Genomic DNA, 20,308 nt, shown 5'->3' with positions numbered 1-20,308 from the left:
GAAAATGAATAATCAAATGTAAAATAACACTGCATAGTTTTCACACTATAAATTAAATCTAATAAATCTGTGTTAAAGCTACAAAAGTCATTTTTCCTTTGTGTTTTGTTGTCTGATTCATGACAGAGAAAGCAACAGGAATAGAGAAAGCAACAGGAACATTAAACTGCTGTGAATGAATATACTGTTACACATTCATTTTCTTTCTCAATTGTTTACCTTCACCTAAGCCATAAGCAACTGCGTTTACAAGGACACTTGCAGAGCACAGTATTTCAGGCACAAATAGACGCAGAAGTGAACAGAATTCAGAGTTCACGTGCATCTGCGTGGCTCTCACAGTGTCTACACCGGATGCGAGCGACGCGACAAAATACAATGAACCCATTATAATTAGTGAGGCTGTATGTCTTCACTGGATGCGGCGCGACACGACAAATCCCAGACAGTAAACTGATGCCGCGTTCTCTTTATGACGTACTGACACAAAGTTCAAATGATTTGCAACGGCGGCTTTGTTGCGTCCAGTGTAGACAAACTTTGGGGCCGTTCACATGTCGCGCCTAAAAACGCGTGGAAAACGACAGCCGTGCCGCTTTCTCCTTCTTTCCAAAGTGCTCGGGAGCTTGCGCTTTCGTGGCGTCTGTGACTATCGTGGATGTGCACATCGCGATATCGATGCTGAAACGATATATCGTGCAGCCCTAGTTATGGCACAGAATACATCAGAACACAATGGAATACGTCAAAAAAGGCAATATAGTTGTTTTGGATTTTAAGTTGTGGGCTGCTTTTCATTTCACTTCAAACATACACCCACTAACTTCCCTAAGCACTTCTCTTGAGGGGAATCCCTGAGAAAGAAGTTTCTGCTGAAAGATCCTCAAACTGTCAAATTTTGAGTCAACTCATATGTATGCTTCAGGTAGATCCAACTCCCAAAATGCAACTTTGATTGTGACATCACAGAAAATCTGCACTGAACCTGCACCCATTGGTTGTAAATAATAAATCAGATTCGTAGTGGGTTCCTAGTGATCAAGGGTTTAGGCCGTTCTGTTTCAGCAGTAGTGGGCACTAGAGCATGTTCGTGAGACGTAGGCAGGTCAGCGAAGTGAAGGGCATAACAATTGTGGAACGTAGCCCTGGTTTGGCAGATGAGCACGACCCGATCAGCTGGTAGATCAGGGTCAAAACTGTGACAATGGTTTGAATTTCACACTACAGCGCCACCTGTCTGCTAAGTTAAAACCGTAAAACCGAAAACGTTGCTACCGTATTTTTTACGGTAAAATTCCGGCAACCACAGCTGCCGGGTTTTTACCGTAAATTTTACGGATTTTTTTTTACAGTGTATGTTTCAGTTTTCTTCACTGCTATGTTAGGATCATGGCAGGTCAAAAACCCTATGATGTAAAGAAACCCCATATCAGAGCTTCAGCCCTCAGAGGAATGTTACAGACTTGGATTAGAGCACAGGAAATGAGTGAGGAAGTCAGGCTTCGCCCAAGGCCAGTGGCTAACGATGTATTTATGAGTGTGTCAAGCTTAGAGCTATTCACAGATACAGAAGGAAGCTCAGCACGAAGAGACATGACTGATGTGTGATGTTTGTACACATGAGCAAGATGTGCACCATTCAGAATCGAATTGAATGCCTTTCAAACTCCTGAATTTGAATTTAAAATAATGCAGTGAGCAGTTTGTAGAATTTAAATTTAATTAAGTAGAATTAAAACAAAATTAAATTGTAAATATTTTTTTAAATGCGGCAAGTTAATTTTTCACTAATTGTTTTACAATTTTCACCAATTTGTCACCCATAAATGTATCTTATCTTTTTTGATGGCTCTTATTCTTTAACAGTACTGAATCGAAGAAATTTTTTATAACAGTAGTTTCACCTGAGAAAAAAAATTCTACGTATTAGAGAATAAATAGACATAGTCAGTCAAAAAAAATAATAATTTTGTTTCTCCACTGACTGCTGAATTTCTTTTCAATTCTGTAAATGCCTCTTCCTGTGATTCCAATTCAACATCCTGTCTGACGAGGCCAGTTAGAAAATCCGAATGTTGCCCAACCCTGGTCAAGAAAGACTGAAACTCACTCTCTGGCTGTTTCTCATTGGGCGTGATGGAGCGCACAAAGTCCTGTGGTGTCATGTACACCTCCGGGTCTCCGTACTCACTGATGATCTTCAGGGTGGCAAAGTAGCGAAATATCTTGTCTGGGGTGGAGTAAGCTCTGATCCGGTTCTCATACTCCATCACCTGTATCACACACAAAGAAACACACACTTACAGTCAATATCAGTGTTGGAAACTAACTACCTAACTTTCTCTTTTATACTACAGTAGTGTGACAGTAGTTCAGGTGTTTCTAAAACGGTGTCGTTTTTACAGTAACAACAAGCTACTTTATCCAAGTAGCGTTGTAGCGTAACCAAACGATAGTATATATGTATAATGTATATATAATGTCCTGTCTCGCTAATATAACATTGTAATGAATCATTTTGGGTAAATGAACAGATACATAAAATGATTCACCAATTAAATTGTTGTGGCACAAAAGTAATTTTTTTTTTATAGCAAAATATTTAACAATATAATTTTAATAGTTAAAGGTCCACACTGAAGTGCCTTGAAACACACACCGTTATTCTATGTGTTAATGTCATTTTAACTGAAACAGGAAGACAGGGCGGGAAATATCAAGCAGCCCCGCCCTTTTTTCAAATAGCCAATAGTCAATATCCATATTGCTATAAAACGTAAAATAGTCATTAGTGGAAAAGAAACTACCTATGCAACCTATATAGCCCTTTGTGATCAACTTTATCTTATATAAGGCTGCTTTGAATAAATAATATAATACTAAAATATAATAAAGCATGCTAGATAGACATAGCCTGCCAAGGCTGGTCATTTACATAATTAAATCTAACCCTCTGTTCATTAGAATAACCTGTCATTATGGCTGTCATATCAGCAACAATGGCAAAACGGCAGCCAATTTTGTTTTGAGTTCTGAATCAAGAGCAGCCTAAAACTTATTAATAGCCTGAGCATATATTAACTGAAAACTCATCCATTGCAGGTTGGCTATGAAAGTAAAACTCTGTATAATTTATCTTGTGCATGGAAATGTCCAGTTTGTGTATATTTAGACAATAACTGTCAATCACATCATGTGATCATGTGAGACTGACTAACTTAATTGAATGGATTGCAAAGAACTGTGGGCTTATGTTCAATTATATGAATGAATTATATTTGTGATGTATATTAAATTATTTTTTTGGCCTCAATAATGTAATATTTTAAATGATCTTTAATCGGGGGCATGTATTCATCATATCATGCCATTAAAATGTTGAACTGATTGACAACCATTAATTGAGACAATTAAATTTTTTAATTAGAGCCATTAGTGCAGTTTGCATCTCTTATTGTGATGGATGCATCTGTATTTTTGAACAAAGATCATCAAAATGAGCAGCAATAGAGGTCAGTTTCATCATTCTCATCCAGCCTTTGATGATGCTTCCTTTTCCACTATCTGGCTGTCTTTTGCAAATGCCCATTTTGCGAGTGACTCATTATGCAGGCTACTGTAGGCTAATTAACGCAATTTTCGAAGCTAACTGAGTGTCGGTTTGCGTGCCGCTATTAGACAACAGAAGTGATTGTAATTGCAAGATGAGGTGATGATAATTTGGAGTTTGGGATACTGCCTGAATGCCTGCAGTAAGTGATGCTTGTAATGTGAAACTGTACTTGTCAATCAAACCCTGAAAGTTCTGAGGTCACTGCGTGCGCACCACTGCTATTTTTTTTATTTTTAGTTTATACTTGCGTCAGAAGAACATACTTGGTCACTGCATTGGGCCTCACACTTATTTCAGGATTTTGCACCATAAGTGTTGTGTTTTTAAGTTAAAAATTGTTCAAGTGCTAAAAACTCATATAGAGCCCTTGCCTAATAGTGTTTTGGAGTCCATTGACTTTCAATACATAGACAAAAATTGTCAAAACTTTCCTCAAAATATCATATTTTATGTTCTACACAAGAAAAAGTCATACAACTGACCAAGTCTGACTTTTCTGTCATTTTTCCCCCAAATTCTCGAATCTGACTGTGTATGTGAACACTCTATTCATCTGACTTACAGATTTTGAATACTATATAAGAGGGAAGTACACATTATTGAGATGTGGAGAGTGTTTTATTGTGTTTATTGCTCACATAAATCTGACAGATAACGATACACGCACTGATTGTCTTGACAACTGCACAGCAACTCTGAAGCAATTTCATTTACATTAAAATCAAAATCATACTTTCTTGCTGCTGCCTTGCAAGTACTGATACTTCCTTCAGGAAATGCTGGTCACACTTTATTTTAAGGTCCAATTCTCGCCATTAACTATGACTTTTGTTTCAATAAACTCCTAATTTGCTGCTTATAAAAAGTAAGACTGCTGTTAAGTTTAAGTATTGGGTAGGATTAGGGATGTAGAAAATGATCATGCTAATAAACAGCCAATATGTTAAAAATAGGCATGCTAATAAGCAACTAGTTAATAGTGAGAATTGGTCTCTATACTAAAGTGTTACTGAAATGCTAATGTCGTTTTTCTTTTAAAGTGAAGGTGATACATGGTTTTGAAATATTAAAGGTCATGATTACATGAGTTGGCATTTACAGAGAGTTACATTTCATATCATACAACAAACACTCTTCCAGCACATGAGCATGTGCTATGTCAGAGTAAAAGCTGCAAACTGATCCAGGCATTGAAGCAGGCGGCTCAAACGTCTCTAAAATACTAATAGGAGAATATGATGCATGCTGCCTGTCTATTTAATGAGAGCAAATGTGCACAACTTGCACACGTGTAACTTTTTACATCACTAACTGCCATTTGTATGACATCATTCATACAGAAAGAGACTATTCGATTTTTTTAAATCCTCGACTTCATTTTGCTCGCGTCGACTAACCCGCAAAATACCGGAAATGGCGCATTTTACGGACGAGAATCCATAAAACACATTATTAGACTGTTATTAGAGTGTCTCAAACTCCATCTCTGCGTGTTGTTGTGAGTTTGGGTTTATTATAACGTTCATCTGGGAACGCAACGTGCGCCATTTCATCAGATTTGTAAGGTAAATCATTTAGAAATCTACGCAAACAGGAGAATACATCGCGGTTTCAAAATAAAAGCTCAAACCCTCACTCTGAGTTTACACGTTTTGATGTCCACATATTCATTTAATTACAGTGGCTATAGCATTTCTGTCCTAAAGAAATGGCCAAATATTAAAGATTAAGTGGACATTTGAATTAAATGGTGCTTGGTCAATATTAAACAAGTATTAGATCGCACAGTAATGTGTAAAAATAATCATCAGGCGCCTTCTGCAGGACTTTGTTGTAATTCGTAATGTACATTAAGGCTATTGTTCACTTGCATCTATTTTTATTACCACAAAAAAAATTATTATTATTATAGGGCCCTATGAAATCCGTTGTATTTCCAAATTCTGTTTTTTTCCATTTTCATTTTTCTATACTCTGTTTTAATGGTTAAATTAAATTTTATTAATCAAAAAGCCTGTCTAATTAATTGAGTTTTACAGTTTTATCTTTACCAAATTCTGTTTTCCATTATTTTCTGGATTCCATTTTAATTAATAATAACTGGATTCCAGCATCTCCAATTAATTGATTTTTTTTTTACGTATTTTTTTCAGAAATACTACACATTTACATTTTTCTCCTAAATAAATTCTGGTAAATAACATTTCTGGTAAATACTCCTTTAAAAAGTGTTTTTTGATTATAATTTTATTATTAGTAGACTAGAACACGTTGATATGTTGTCATTCTTACACTATAATACTGAACTTTGATTTCAGCGATTTGGACTATGAGATGGACACTTGCTTCTTGCACTCTATGTTGCACTTTACTTTTGCTTTAAAAAAAGGATTTCATAGAAATTTGGATTTCATTTGTTTTAATAAAATATAGTTTAATAAAATATTCTTAAGTAAAATTGTTGATTTTTTTGTGGGAAATTAATCGTTAAGATTAATCGATAAATTAGTTGATAGATTATTGAAATAAAAATAGTCGTTAGTGGCAGCCCTAGCTATGTGTCATAGAAACAGACAGGTTGGCATCTAACTGGCACCCACAGTGGGCTGGCAGTGATGCCAGATGACATTGGCACACCAATGAGGGGAAAAGAGAAAAAAACGCACAAGCGCCAAAGCAAGGACATACTTAGCAGCAAACGTCACACATTCACACAATTGGGATGATTAACAAGACACAGGTGAACTAACTAAAGTAATCAAAGAGAGACAGAAACTGGGTCAATGAACACATGAGGGATGAAAACACAACAAAAAAGTCCAAAGGTGTGACAGTAATTAACATTGCAAAAAAGATTACTATTTGTATGATAACTTATCAATGCTGTTATTCATTTCATATGTAAAAAGGGTGTTTACTGTGCACAGAGGTCTTAAGAGGTACAACAGAAGGGGAGAAAATGTTTATGTAATACTCAACTGTGTTTTTGTTACAGTGTAGGCTATTTTATACATTTAATTTATAGTTACAAAAATATTATAAAAATCCTGTGGTCCTCTACACAATTAGTAAAGTTTAAACCTCAAGTGTGTCATTTATGCACCAAATGGAACTGCAACAATAGTTTTCAAATGGGCTTCCTGACTAATTTCCCATCTAACAGATGGCCCTGAACCTGGAGCCATTGAAGTCACTGTGGCTGTGTCAGGCAGGCCAGATGCTCAAAAAAAAAAAGAGTAATGGTTTAATAGTACCACAGAGACACAATGTTTACACTTTTCAGGGGAATCACCTGTGAATGGTTTACTGATTGTGGTCTCCGAATATCTGAATAAAAACATTACAGCCATTAAAATGTTAGCATAATGTGATACAATTGGCAAAGTTGTTCCCGCATGAATGAATTAATAGTCCGTTATTATTTTTCCATTGGCTGTTAATGAAACCATAGTCCAAATTGTATTTAGGAAAAGGGAAAATAAATAAATTACAGAAAATATCAATAAAGCTAAAAATTAAAGTACATCTCAAGCAAAGAGTCACGCTTCAGAAGACTTCAAATCTGACCTAAATGTGACGAGGCATTCATTATCAGTAAAAAACTAGGAACCAGGATTAAATGGATCGATACTCATTCGGAAAGAAATTGTTGTTCTTTTAAACTAATTCAAACAAGATGAGAGTTTTGAGTGAGATGTGTTTTCGTTCATGTGGACGGGACAGGGATGAGATGGAATGACTTAAACCCATCAAAATGTATTTTGCTTATTAGTTTCTTCTTATAATATTCCAATTTTCGAGTGCTTTAAGAAGATTACCAATATGACACTTCAAAATGACTCTTTTTGATGGGGACACTCAAAAATGACACGGATAATTCTGGAAACATACCGAAACACAACACAAAGAACATTTTAACAAAATACACAGTGGGACTAAATCATGAAATATGAGCAGAATAAACTATATACAGATTAGGGCGCTGCGATATTGAAGAAAAATGCTATATGCGATACGATAATGCTTAAAGTGCCACATGCTCAGATGAAACAGTTTTACTCAGCTGTTGCGGAGTCAGTTCTGTGAACTTCTATAACTATCTTGTGTCATATACAGTCATGGCCAAAAATATCGGCACCCTTGGTAAATATGATCAAAGAAGGCTGTGAAAAGTAATCTGCATTGTTAATCCTTTTGATCTTTTTCAATTATCTTTTGCTGCACATCAGAAATATATTCTTCGGTTTTTCTCATTGTGATGGATGATTAAGGGAATTTGGGCTTTGTTTTCCCTCCTATTTATATTTCTGTGAAACAGGAAGCCATGGCTGGATAATTTCATGTTCATAATCACCCTGGAGTTCTCAAAATTGTGAATATGAATGGGAATATACTTCAGAGATATTTTACTCACAAGAATATTTAGGGGTGCCAATAATTGTGTCCAACGTGTATATGAGAAAAACATTTATTTCATAATGATATTTTCCCCCATTTTAAATTCTTATTATCCAATGAAAGGTTAGATTTTTGTGATTTTTTAAAATAAAAGATCAAAAGGATTAACAATGCAGATTAATTTTCACAGCCTTTTTTGATCATATTTACCAAGGATGCCGATATTTTTGGCCATGACTCTATATATGGTTATTTGTATGTATGTATGTACCAAGAGTTCCTGTAAAACCACAACAAATTCCTTGCGTTTGCGCACACTTAAGTGGTGAATAAAGCTCATTCTGATTCTGATTCTAATAGGAAAGCACCCCTACAACAACTTCTGAAAGTGAACGGTAGTGTTTTACTCGAGCATTACATAAAAATGTCATTTTAACATTAGTGTAATCATTTGTAATGTAATCAATGAACATTACATTTGCTATTTTTAGTAGCTCCCCAAATATGGTTACAACTGTATGTTATAAGGTTATACCACTGAGTCTTCAAATGTTACCCAGAAATTGGTTCTGTTTGTGTTTTATGAATGAGCCCTATTGGTTGAAGACGTGGCCTGGAGGGCAGTGCTTGTGTAAACAGAGACAGCCACCTAATGTACCCCACTGCATGATGAATGGCCTCATCCATCAAAGGCAGAGCCCCACCATCCTACAGCGAATCAATTTCACTCTTAATGTGCTGCTGGTTTGATGTATGCTGTTTATTTTAACACTGCATCCATATTTCAGAGAATACCTACATTCCCTTCCTGTTTCTCAGCTTATGATGAAATGTGATGATTAGGTTCTAAACAAAGGGCTCTGAACCACTGCCATCCGCAGCGTCTTGCTATTTTAGGACACAGAGTAGCAAAAATAAATCATCCTGATAAATTCTGTCCTTTTTCAAAGAACGCATACACAAAAACAACCACAAGACATCGCCTAAGTAACAATGTCATGAAATTCAATCAGTGAGCAACCATCATCCACAAAGATGTGTAAAAGCCAAAGCCAATGATGGTGATAAATAGGCTCGGCCTACACAGTGCTTTATTTACCCCGTACAGCAAAATCAAAATAAACAACATCTCAACAATCTACAAAATGTTTAGCAAACACAAATAACAGTGGCGCTACTGGACAGACAGTTCTTATTGTTCGAGGGGGAATTCCTCTTTGACTGTGACAGCGTCCAACAGTAGAGCTTCAGTTTCGAGGAAATATGTTCTACACTCAAAAGCCAAAATTGTATTGAATTTCTATTAGTTCTATAAACACACTTTTTTGGCTACTGCACCTTTAAAGAAATATATATATTTTTTGTAATCATGTTCTCACCCTTGTTTCATTTGAAACCCATAATGCTTTGGTTCGTTCATCTTTGTAACACATATGACAACTTTGTATTTTTTATGACACCTGAGAGATTCCTGTTGGTCCATTGTAAGTCAATTCCCTTTCATGCTTCGAAAAGTTTAAAAAGGATAAACAATCTATATGAATCGAGTGGTTCAATCCAAGTCTTCTAAATAGACATGATTGCTTCATATGATGAACAGATATTATTTTTTTTAACTCAATTAAACATTGATTGACCAGATTTACTAACAGCTTGCGCCAGCGCAAACCGTCTTTCGGCGTTAAAATAGTACTGTCAGGATTTACTAAAAACATGCAGTGAAGAATTAGCACTGAATAGGCATGGACAGTTATTTTTGCACCTGAACTTATTGAATATGCATTTGTAGGAGTTTCCCTTTCAGACAAAAACTTTATGGGAGGAAAGTATTAAAATGAATCACGCAACACGATTTACTAACCTTTGCACTCGTCAAATTACTGGTATTCGCACCATTATTTAATGGCCAAAAAAGCTTAAAGTCTTAAAGGGTTAGTTCATCCAAAAATGTAAATTAGCCCATGTTTTACTCACCCTCAAAGCAGCCTAGGTGTATATGACTTTCTTCTTTCAGACGAATCCACTCGGAGTTATATTAAAAATTATCCTTGCTCTTCCAAGTGTTAGAATGGGAGTAGGTGGGTGTTTTTGTTCAACAGTCCAAAAGTAGCGAAATAAAGCGCGCGCATCCGTAATAAAATGTGCCTCACACGCCTCCGGGGGGTGAATAAAGGCCTCCTGTAGCGAATTGATGCGATAAATATCTATATTTAAAATGTTATTAATACCTTTCTCTCATGTCCGCTATCTGTTGTACGAGGAAGCCGTTCCGGCGGATGACGTAGGACTTACGAGTCACGCGCACGCCTCTTGAGATATGCTGGTCTCGTGAGTTTGTTTACAGGAGCAAAGGAAGCAAAGTTTCCTTACTTTAGCAAAGGAAAACCAGTCTCTTCTTGGCTTATAATCGAAATCCTCCGACATTTTTCTTTACAAATCCTCATTTTGGGCTTCTAATTCGTGACGACGTTTTGTTTTGTTCTCTCTCCTCCACGCTTCCGCGTTCGTCACGTATCACCGGCGCGTGTGTGACGCATACGTCCTACGTCATCCGCCGGAATGGCTTGCATATCAGTCAGCAGAAGTGAGGAAAAAAGTGTTTATAACATTTTAAATATGGATATTTTTCTTACAAAAATGCATCGATTCGCTATAGGAGGTCTTTATTCATGACCCAGAGCCATGCGAGGCATGTTTTATTATGGATGCGCGTGCTTTATTTGACTACTTTTGGACTGTTGAACAAAAACACCCACCTACTCCCATTCTAACGCTTGGAAGAGCCAGGATACTTTTTAATATAACTCTGATTGGATCAGTCTGAAAGAAGAAAGTCATATACACCTAGGCTGCTTTGAGGGTGAGTAAAACATGGGCTAATTTTCATTTTTGGGTGAACTAACCCTTTAAGACATGCTTTTTTGGCCATTAAACAATGGCGCGAATACCAGTAATTTGACGAGCGCAAACGTTAGTAAATCGTGTTGCGTGATTAATTTGAATACTTTCATCAAATAAACTTTGTGTTTGTCATTTTTGGGTGAACTAACCCTTTAAAGCAGGTGGTAATTTGCGCTGGCCATTACGGAAATGATCTGGCTGCATCTGTGTTCTTTAAATGTGTTGTCAGTAAATCACCTGCAGACTTTTCCCCTCCCATCGGCACTTTTATAGAATTGCGCTCTAACGCTAATTTGCCCTGTTTAGTAAATCTGGCCCCAAATATGGTAAATGGAAGCTCAACCATACTTGCTTGACATGCAAGACCAAGCCTAATTGGTTCTTGCAGAAGCTCGAATGTGCTTGCAAGAACAAACCTCATTGGTACTCTGCATAATTTTTGGGTGAACTATTTCATTTTCACGTATTTATTTTTGAAGCACTTTTAAATACAGTAACTGTTTGGATACTGTTTGGTTGAAATAGTGGCTTATCAAAATAATAAAAAAAAGTGGTTCAGCAAATATAAAAATAGAAAGCTGTCAAAAGGCTGAAAAATATGAAGATAAATTGTTTTGCATTCCTTCACATTGGTTGTGAAATGTATTATTACTTAGAACAAAGTATATTAGGAAGAGGCCTTTTTTTATGTGCCCCATTTAAAAGGAACAAATCAACTACTGCTCAAAACAACAGCGTCATTCATTTTCTTATTTCTCTCATCCTTTCTGCTCTTTCCCTTTAATCAGCAAGTCCCACACTTGCCTGTCCCAGATGCTGCTTTAATATCACATTTTCCCCACAGTTAATGTCAGCTGCAATTCATTAACTCTGTTATTGTCGCTCTGCCACGTTCCTACTGATGGCACATCAGATGAAACCCAATTCAGAAATATGCAGGTTGATTTCATGACTGTGGATTTGCATGTCGATTAGATGTGATGGGTTCACATTTCGTCTGCACATGGTGAAGCCAGATGAATGCATCAGATATTGGCTGGATGAACCTGACCTCATCATGATGCGATTGAGATAATGTGCATGTTGTGCATTGATCACCTTGCGGTCACGGAAGCCGACTCTTTGTTTCTTTTTCTTCCCTTCTGTGCCTGCCTCGTCTTCCTCCTCCCCGCTACTCGACTCGAGAGCGCCGTCTGACTCCGCCTCCTCCACCACATCCTTCAGAGGCTCCTCCTCCTTCATCTGCTCCTCATGCTTGACTGAAGACCCCGCCTCTGCATATGCTCTGCCAATCAGAAGAGAGCATGCAGATAAGTCACACTGAAAAGTATACACTAGTAATACTGTACTCTGCCGGCAAAAGTTGAAATAAATAAAATTTTTAATGGTTTTGAAAAAATTATTGTGTTCACCAAGGCTGCATTTATTAGATGAAAATACAGTAAAAAAAAATCGGAATATTGTGAAGTATTATTACAATTTAAAAGAACTGTTTTCTATTTTAAAATATTTTAAAATGTATTTTATTCCTTTGATGCAAAGCTGAATTTTCAGTCGTAAGTGTCACATGATCCTTCAGAAATCATTCTAATATGCTTAATCTAGCAAACTGTGTACAATTTTTGTCATGCGTCCTCTTACAATTCTTTTTAAGCAATCAGACCTACAATTTCTGCTGGACGATATAACAAAAAACCCCATAGATTACACTAAAAAAGCAATATAAAACATTTCTAGATGCACTTCTGGCTTGGTCCAGCTAGCAACCACATAACAATGTGTTAAAAATCACTCTGAACACATAAGCACCTGCATAGCAACACTCTTGACACGGTAGTGAGTTCTGCTTAGGCAAATCCCTCACATATTTTCTTAAAAAAAACTGTAAAAATGTATTTTTACTCACCATTACACATGGGAACCAACATTGTCAATGTGTATTTATCTCTAGAGGTGTGCCTCATACTAAAAGTCAACGAGGAGTGCTACGAGGTCAATATCTTCAGGACAAAAAGCAGTAATTGAAAAAAGGCCTGCCGTTGTGTTGATGGGATGTGTGTTTGAAGGTTTGTTCAATAATTCAATATAATGAGACACAGAGAAAATGACTGCACAGACTGAAAACCGAAATGCCACCTCGTCCCATAACTCCTTCATTCTATAGATCACGTCCCAGATGCATTTCTCTATATTGCTGACATATCAGCTGCTCTATTCACACACCCACACACACACACACACCCACACACACACACACACACACACAGCACTGGCCTTCGCCCAGACTGCAGATGAATCTCTGCAGATATGGGCTCTAAGGACACTTACGTTAAAGGTGAAATGTGTCATTTTTTCATGTTACAATACTTTCTCCTATCCCAGTTTAATATGCAGACACAGCTATATGTAAGCCATTCCTAGGGTGACTTCCCCAAAAACTGAATCTTTCTGAATCTTACTAAACAAAGAACATTTTATGGTCTTATTTCTATGGATGCGCCAATATAAAAATGCTGGCCTATACTGTTAAAGTGACATTTTTTTTTGAGTGTTTTTTTTATACTGTTAAAGTGTTAAAGTGTTTTTTTTGTCAAAAAATAAAAATAAAGCACAGTAGAAAAAAAAGTGTATTTTTAAATGCTGCAAGTAAATGTAGGCATCACAATGTAATAATGTACAGTATGAAAAATAGATATTCCTTCATTCATTAAGATCTGATAAAGGCTGCAGTTAACAGAATTATTAAATCATTTATTTTATTAAAGATTAACCTTAAGTGAACATTACGTAAAGACAAGGCAACGTAAATGTAAAAATAAGTCAACATCTGCATGTACGATAAAATGTCCAAGCACAACCAATACAGATTTTTAAAAAAAAGTATGTATGAAATGATTTTTGTATGTATGATAAGTGATTTCTGTTAAATAAAATATCTCCTTTTGAATTGGACTTTGAGCTTTGTAACTTCGCAGATCTTTTTTATGCTCAAACAGCAACATTACAGACTAGCTAAAGTTGAAAAAGTGAAAAAGCATAATAGGACCCCTTTAATATTTTCATTTTAGTTTAGTAATTTTAACTAAAGCATTGTTTTTGTTTTTAGATTGCAATGTTACAATGTTAGAATGTAATGTGATTTTAACCCTTTTGCACATAATATATGCCTACACGGTTACATTCACTTTATTTGTTTATTTATTTGTTTAATCCAAATACAAAAGCACAGAAAATACCTAGATATATACCGTATACCACAAATCAGCAAAAAAAAAAAAAAAAACGAGTTATGAATTTTTGCTCATATCGCCCAGCCCTAGTGTGTGTATGTATATATATATATATATAAATAAAAACCTGTTACTTTGCCATTTCATTATTTCTCTGATTCCATTTAGTGCTGCTACTGGCACTCTAGTCACAAAAAATAAAGCAACACTGAAGCACCTCAACAAAAGCTGATGTAACTCTTTATACGTTATAATGCTGTATTTTATTTGTAAGACACTTCCTGTATGAGACAGGTGTCCACAGTGAGCTGTACCTTGTCCACAGTAGTCCAGCGCTGGCTGAGATGCCCGTCACCCCCGCCAGGGCGGCCAGCATCAGTCTGCGCCGCTGATAGGAACGGAAGGCACCGGTGTGATGCCGTCTTGACAACTGCACCATCCCGACAGTGACAGCCGTCAGCGCCCGCAAGCGGTACATACTGCAAGAAGACGGAAAGACAGAGCGATTACAATGCAAATAATACTTTTAATTCAGAATGAGAAATACATCTGCATGCAAATATCTCCTGGAGTGACACAAATGACACCATTTCAGATATTTAAGCAGGGCAGTGAACTAACGTTATAAACTATCAAATGAAATGAAATTCATCCGAAGTCAAACAGGCCCATTCCGCCTCTCTTTCATCCGAGATTTGGGCCAGCCTCAAATGGTGTGATATAATTTGATTCTGTCTGAAATTAAAACTGTAAATGTGGGTTCTGGATCTTTCACGAACACTGCATGGATTAGCCTGAACCCCTACACTAGCACATCTCCCACGGCCCTGAGCCTGCACTCTCAAAAAACGAATTATCCAGCAGTGCAGGAACAAGACACATTTTTAACAATAGACTTAAGAAAGTTATGAAATGAAATGGGGCTTTGTGGCTTTAAGTCCACGTCTTTTAGTTTTGAGGTCATCTGTAAGTGAGCATACAGTGACAAAATAAACTTTTAGGAGGTGTAAGTATTTAAAATGTACAATTTTTTTGTCAGGGGAAATGGTGCAAAAATACTGATGACTTATTCTGTCTGAAGGGACGTATGCAAAAAGTTGTCAATCTGGAATGCAAATGTCCTGATACCACCTGCCACAGACTAGCCAGTAGCAAATCACAGTTCATGGCTATAACATACAGCAAACTCAATGCTATTTTTATTTTAAAATGAGAGATGAAACATATCTCAGCTGTTCTTTAATTTTATATTGAGATATAATTGAGTTAGATGAGTAAATGTGGAAAATATCTGCATACAAATGGGATATACAAGAGAAACTGCACTTTAAAAGTACAGAGTGCAGTAAAAAGTTGACTGAAAAAGTATTCATCCAAAAATTTCAACCCAATTTCATGAGAAAACATAAGTATTTTACAAGTTAGTGAATTTGTATGATTTGATTTGTAGAAAAGGGTGGAATTTTTAGAAACAAAAAAGCAAAAAACTAACTTTTGCCAAAACATAGTTACAAATTACTATGATAATGTGATGAAAAATCTGAGTGAATGTAAAAAGTATCCACAACACATCTAAGTAAACTTTTTTAGTTTTAAAAAACAGATTTATTTATCTAAATATTAGCAACTAGCTAAATTTTATGCCAAAAATAAACTTTGTCCCTCAACAAAAATACCATGAAAAGGCCATGGAAGGGATGGGTCTGGAAAGGTAACTATTCATATAGCACTAGTGACTTGGAATATACTCCACGAAGCAATTACAAACTAGAATTTATCATAGAAACTTGACTGCTAAATAACAAATTAGGCTAGGCATTATTCTGAATATCAAACTCAAATCCAAATTCACAGTGCTGCAGTTAAACCCTTTATATTACCAGTTCTGTCACGACAACTCTCAGAGAGTTTAGCATGGTAATATACATGACAACATTAATGTGTATGGTCTTGGCGGAACAGATCTGCTACACTGCTGCTGTGACCATGTAGGAAATATTGCTGCTGCACATATAACATGAAATAACCCCCATTTACTGTATAACATACATGAAATCACCCCGTAGCAGATCTATACAGGTGGAGCTGGGGAAGGTGGAGGGTTTCTGAAGCGCACTGCGACTGCTACAGCAAGCACTAGACGAGTATTTGAATGTTGAGCAGCAAGATCATTGGCTGCTAATGTGAAAAGAAACCAATCAGCTGCGGCGTTTGAATAATAATGTGATTATATTAGATTGAGTTAGACCTATCCACCTGCGTCATCTAGAGTTTCATGATAGAACTTTGTTTTTAGGCCTCTAAACATTCCCAAAATAGCACCCAAATACAGTAACAAAATACAACCAAATACTCAAGTACTTTACAACCTGTTAACAAGCAATATCAGTGTTTTAAAACAAGGCATATGCATTTATTTAGGCAGATGCAAGAGGAACAGTAGAGAGCTGCTCTCAACTGCCCGGACCATTTTCACTATTTATAGAATCACATCACAACACCTATTGAAACCATTAGCTTAATTTGATATCATGCCATTTAAGTTCACGATCATGGTCTTATGAATCGAATATTATTCAAGCTCTTCTGGCTCTAGCTCTTCTTCAAAGTTATGTCTGCATCAATAGGCCAAACAACATGAGGACATTGTTTGTTCTCATGTGTCTCATGACCAGAGAGAGGTCACTGATGTCAAACCTACAATGTGTCTAAAGCAGGAGTGTCCAAACTTGTTCCTGAAGGGTCACTGTCCTGCAGTTTAACTCCAACCCTTATTAAACGCATCTGAAACAGCTAATCAAGCTTTTCAGACTCGCTAGAAACTTCCAGGCAGGTGTGTGTTGGACTTAAACTCTACAGGATGTCAGCCCTCCAGGAGCAGGACTAAACACCCCTAGTCTAAGGCATCGAATTTGATTTGAGAGCTACAGAACTGTTTATGCGGTTTGGTATATTCACAGCACAATGCTACTGAATGACTTTAGAAGACTTGGAGAACAGCTCACAAGATATATGGACCACTTGGGATACTTTTATGGTGCTTTGTATGTAATTTTGGCAGTTAACACCATCCATCTCCATTCACTGAAAGAGCACATATTCTTCCAAATTCCACCTTTCAAAACAAAATTTCAAGAAAAGTCACAATCACAAAGTAAATGACTCATTTTCAGTTTTGGGAGAACTGCTCTTGTTACAGGGGTTAACATATTGCAGTCAAACTGTGTACATCTAACAACTTTTGAGTGAAGCCACAGGATAGCTCTTGAGACCTGTGATTATCAATCTTCTTTTATGGCAAATTTGTCAGACTCCCCCACATAAACAAACCAGCATCTGCTCATTTTTCCTAGAAAAGAGCTACTTATGTCTTTCGCATCTTTTGACATCAAACTGTAGGCAGAGAGGAACTGGCGAACTCTCCCTGTGTGTTCTGCCTCGTTCGTAGGAAGGCAAAAGCTCCGTAGAGGCTAGAAGAGCCACCTGTCCGTTTTCCAATATTGACTGTATTTTGATTGAGGTCCTGATTCAGCAGAACATAATGAGAGTGGGAGCGCTACATGCTAATTGGAGTGAGCACTTGTGCGTGACATTGCAGACTGATGGCGCTGGTCTCTGGGGCTGAGGGACAGTGGGACTTTGACTGAGAGCTGTGCAGAACTCTTCAAATGGAGCAGATACTTTAGCCCAGTAAACACCCCGGTGGGTTCTATCAGAGTGAGTGCAACTGGTTCAAGCCTTCTCGAAGAACACTTTCTGGGACTTCACATTGCAAGGCTTTTGTTATGGCCATTACAATGTTATTAATGTAATGTTTGCACAGTTTAATTGTAATTATGATGAGCTTTTCATTAAAATGTTACTTCCAATGGGGACTGAAGCTGGTGTAGATAACACATTTGGGCAGCAGTAAACCAACAGTATGATTAACAGTTAAAACAACTTTTGGTCACATTTTATTTTAAGGTACAATTCTCACTATTAATGAACTATAAACTATGGCTTTTGCCTCAATAAACTCCTTAATAGTTAGTAAGGTAGTTATGTTTAGGTATGGGGTACGATTAAGGGATCTAAAATATGGTCATGCAGAAAAAGGCATTAATATTGTGCTCTATAAGTACTAATAAACAGTCAATATGTTAGTAATATGCATGCTAGTTAATAGTGAGTATAATTTGTTTCTTAAAATAAAGTGTTACCAATTTCTTTAATAAAAAGTTTTGTTGATTTTAGTCCATGTCTGTTAGCTTTGCTCTCTACATGCTTGTACTCCTAGGTCAGTGATGCTCAGTGTTGCCAGATTGGATGGACGATTTCCAGCCCAAAAGCTCACAAAAACACGCCCACTCCAACAAAAAAACACCCAAAACTTTAAAAATAATTTGATAGAATATGTCAATCAAGGTTGATAAGAGCCATTTTTAACTCCTTAAAACAAAAGAATATAAAAATAGCGTTAGATAAATTTCCCATGGATCAAAGCGGGGCAAATACATTCAAGAGAATTACCAAATATGATTACAATATGCAAGCAGACACTGTCAAAACGGCAATCAAGAAATTAACTGAAACCCTCGAAAAAACACATGCACCATTTTCAATGTAAACAGTCAGAATTTAAATGCAAAAAAGTGCCCAATATAAGTGATCGTCTTTGCAGTAAGTAGTCTTTGCAGTGTGCGTGTGTGTTTAACATCGTGATGACTGATTGGATGCAGTATATGCAAACTTGGGCTTGTTTGTTAACCAATTAGCCTATACAATTTATATGTTTGAAAACCGCCAAACTGACGACTCCAAACCACCCAAATTTTGTCCACCCGCCCAAGCCAATTTTTACCCGCACAATAAAATTCAAAACCGCCCAATCTGGCAACACGGGTGATGCTCATCTTTTTTTTAATCTGTATCTTTGAATTTTTCGAAAATACATTAAAAATGCAATTCATGGTGACTTAAACCTACTTCTTTTATGATGAGCATGTTAACTTCTGAATTAATAATGAAACAAGGAATTAAAAGGGAATATGTTAGGGTGACACCATAGTGTTTTGAACTAAATTTGTCATTATTTTTAAAAGATTTTCATCATAGACAATTTTCATAGCAGACAAGTACATCATGGTTAAGTACAATGTGTTTCACTCACATCACGAGGCTGCTGATGAAGGAAAAACTGGCAAAATGTATACAATAATATATGAGACTCCATGCCAAGTGTCTCATTTAGACTGATTACTGATGCTTTCCTTAACATTAACCTTCACAGTTCATGGAGATTCAATTGAGTGGTGAAAGTGATTATATAAGTCAATTTACAGCAGTTTTTAAAGTAATAAAAATTGCACATTATGCAAATACTTAAAGACAGTTCATAAGGTTTTAAGTTTATCCACACATCACAGAAAGTCTGAATCAACCGCAAGTGACATTCTCTGAAAGAGAAAAATTATTCTTAGTCAGTCCCATTACAGTTGCTCTAAGTCTTTTATATAATATTTTGGACAGTAATTAACTAAATTGATCAAACTTTGTGGCATTTAACTATGTGCAAATGCACCTATGATGACTACCCATCTATAGGGCTAACTGTAATCTGGATATCATCAGGTCAAGTCAGGTTTTAAGAAATAGTTTACCCCAAATTAATATAATGTACTCACTCCCAAGTTGCTCCAAACAAACAGCCTATGTCTTTCTTTTTTCCCTTAAATCACAAAGGAAGATAATTTGCTTTAAAAGAATATGAAATTGACTAAAGATATTTACATGACAACCCTCTACATTGCGAGTAAATCACTCGCAAATGCGACTAAATCTTACTCTGGGCGACTAAATAATGTCTAACATTAGCCATTGGCTAATAAATTCTTAGATTTTACACGCCAGTATGTGTGTGAGAGGCGTTCAACACAGATTTTCACTCGATAAACAGGCATCAAGCAATCTGTACTATTTGGATGTGCTCAATGGATCATGTCATGTACTCAATGGATGCGCAGTATGTACGCAGCGCACCTGTATTTGACGTACCGTAAACTAGAGTGAAGGCGCACGACTCGCCGTCGCTTTACTGATAGCGCTGTGTTTCTCACACATGCAAAGAGAGAGAGCGAGAGTCTTGCATACCATGCTGAATCGACGCGCTACATGTAAACCATAT

General features: G+C 36.6%; 1 protein-coding gene across 5 annotated transcripts in view; it reads right to left on the bottom strand.

Annotated features, from left to right (window-relative positions):
* The window catches only part of LOC107702683 (calcium uptake protein 1, mitochondrial), a 76,277-nt gene that overhangs the window by 48,726 nt on the left and 7,243 nt on the right, over positions 1-20,308 (bottom strand). For all 5 annotated transcript variants that reach the window (XM_016505069.1, XM_016505075.1, XM_016505070.1 and 2 more), the window contains exons 2-4: positions 14,457-14,621; positions 12,011-12,197; positions 2,111-2,273 (exon numbers count right to left, since the gene is read on the bottom strand). In XM_016505069.1, coding sequence (XP_016360555.1) covers positions 2,111-2,273; positions 12,011-12,197; positions 14,457-14,620 — 514 coding nt within the window. In that variant the 5' untranslated portion in view covers position 14,621. The remainder of the gene's footprint in view (positions 1-2,110; positions 2,274-12,010; positions 12,198-14,456; positions 14,622-20,308) is intronic.

This window comes from Sinocyclocheilus anshuiensis, unplaced genomic scaffold (genome assembly GCF_001515605.1).
Source record: "Sinocyclocheilus anshuiensis isolate Anshui unplaced genomic scaffold, SAMN03320099.WGS_v1.1 scaffold6, whole genome shotgun sequence".
NCBI lineage: Eukaryota > Metazoa > Chordata > Actinopteri > Cypriniformes > Cyprinidae > Sinocyclocheilus > Sinocyclocheilus anshuiensis.
This window is presented reverse-complemented; position numbering and strand designations above follow the sequence as displayed.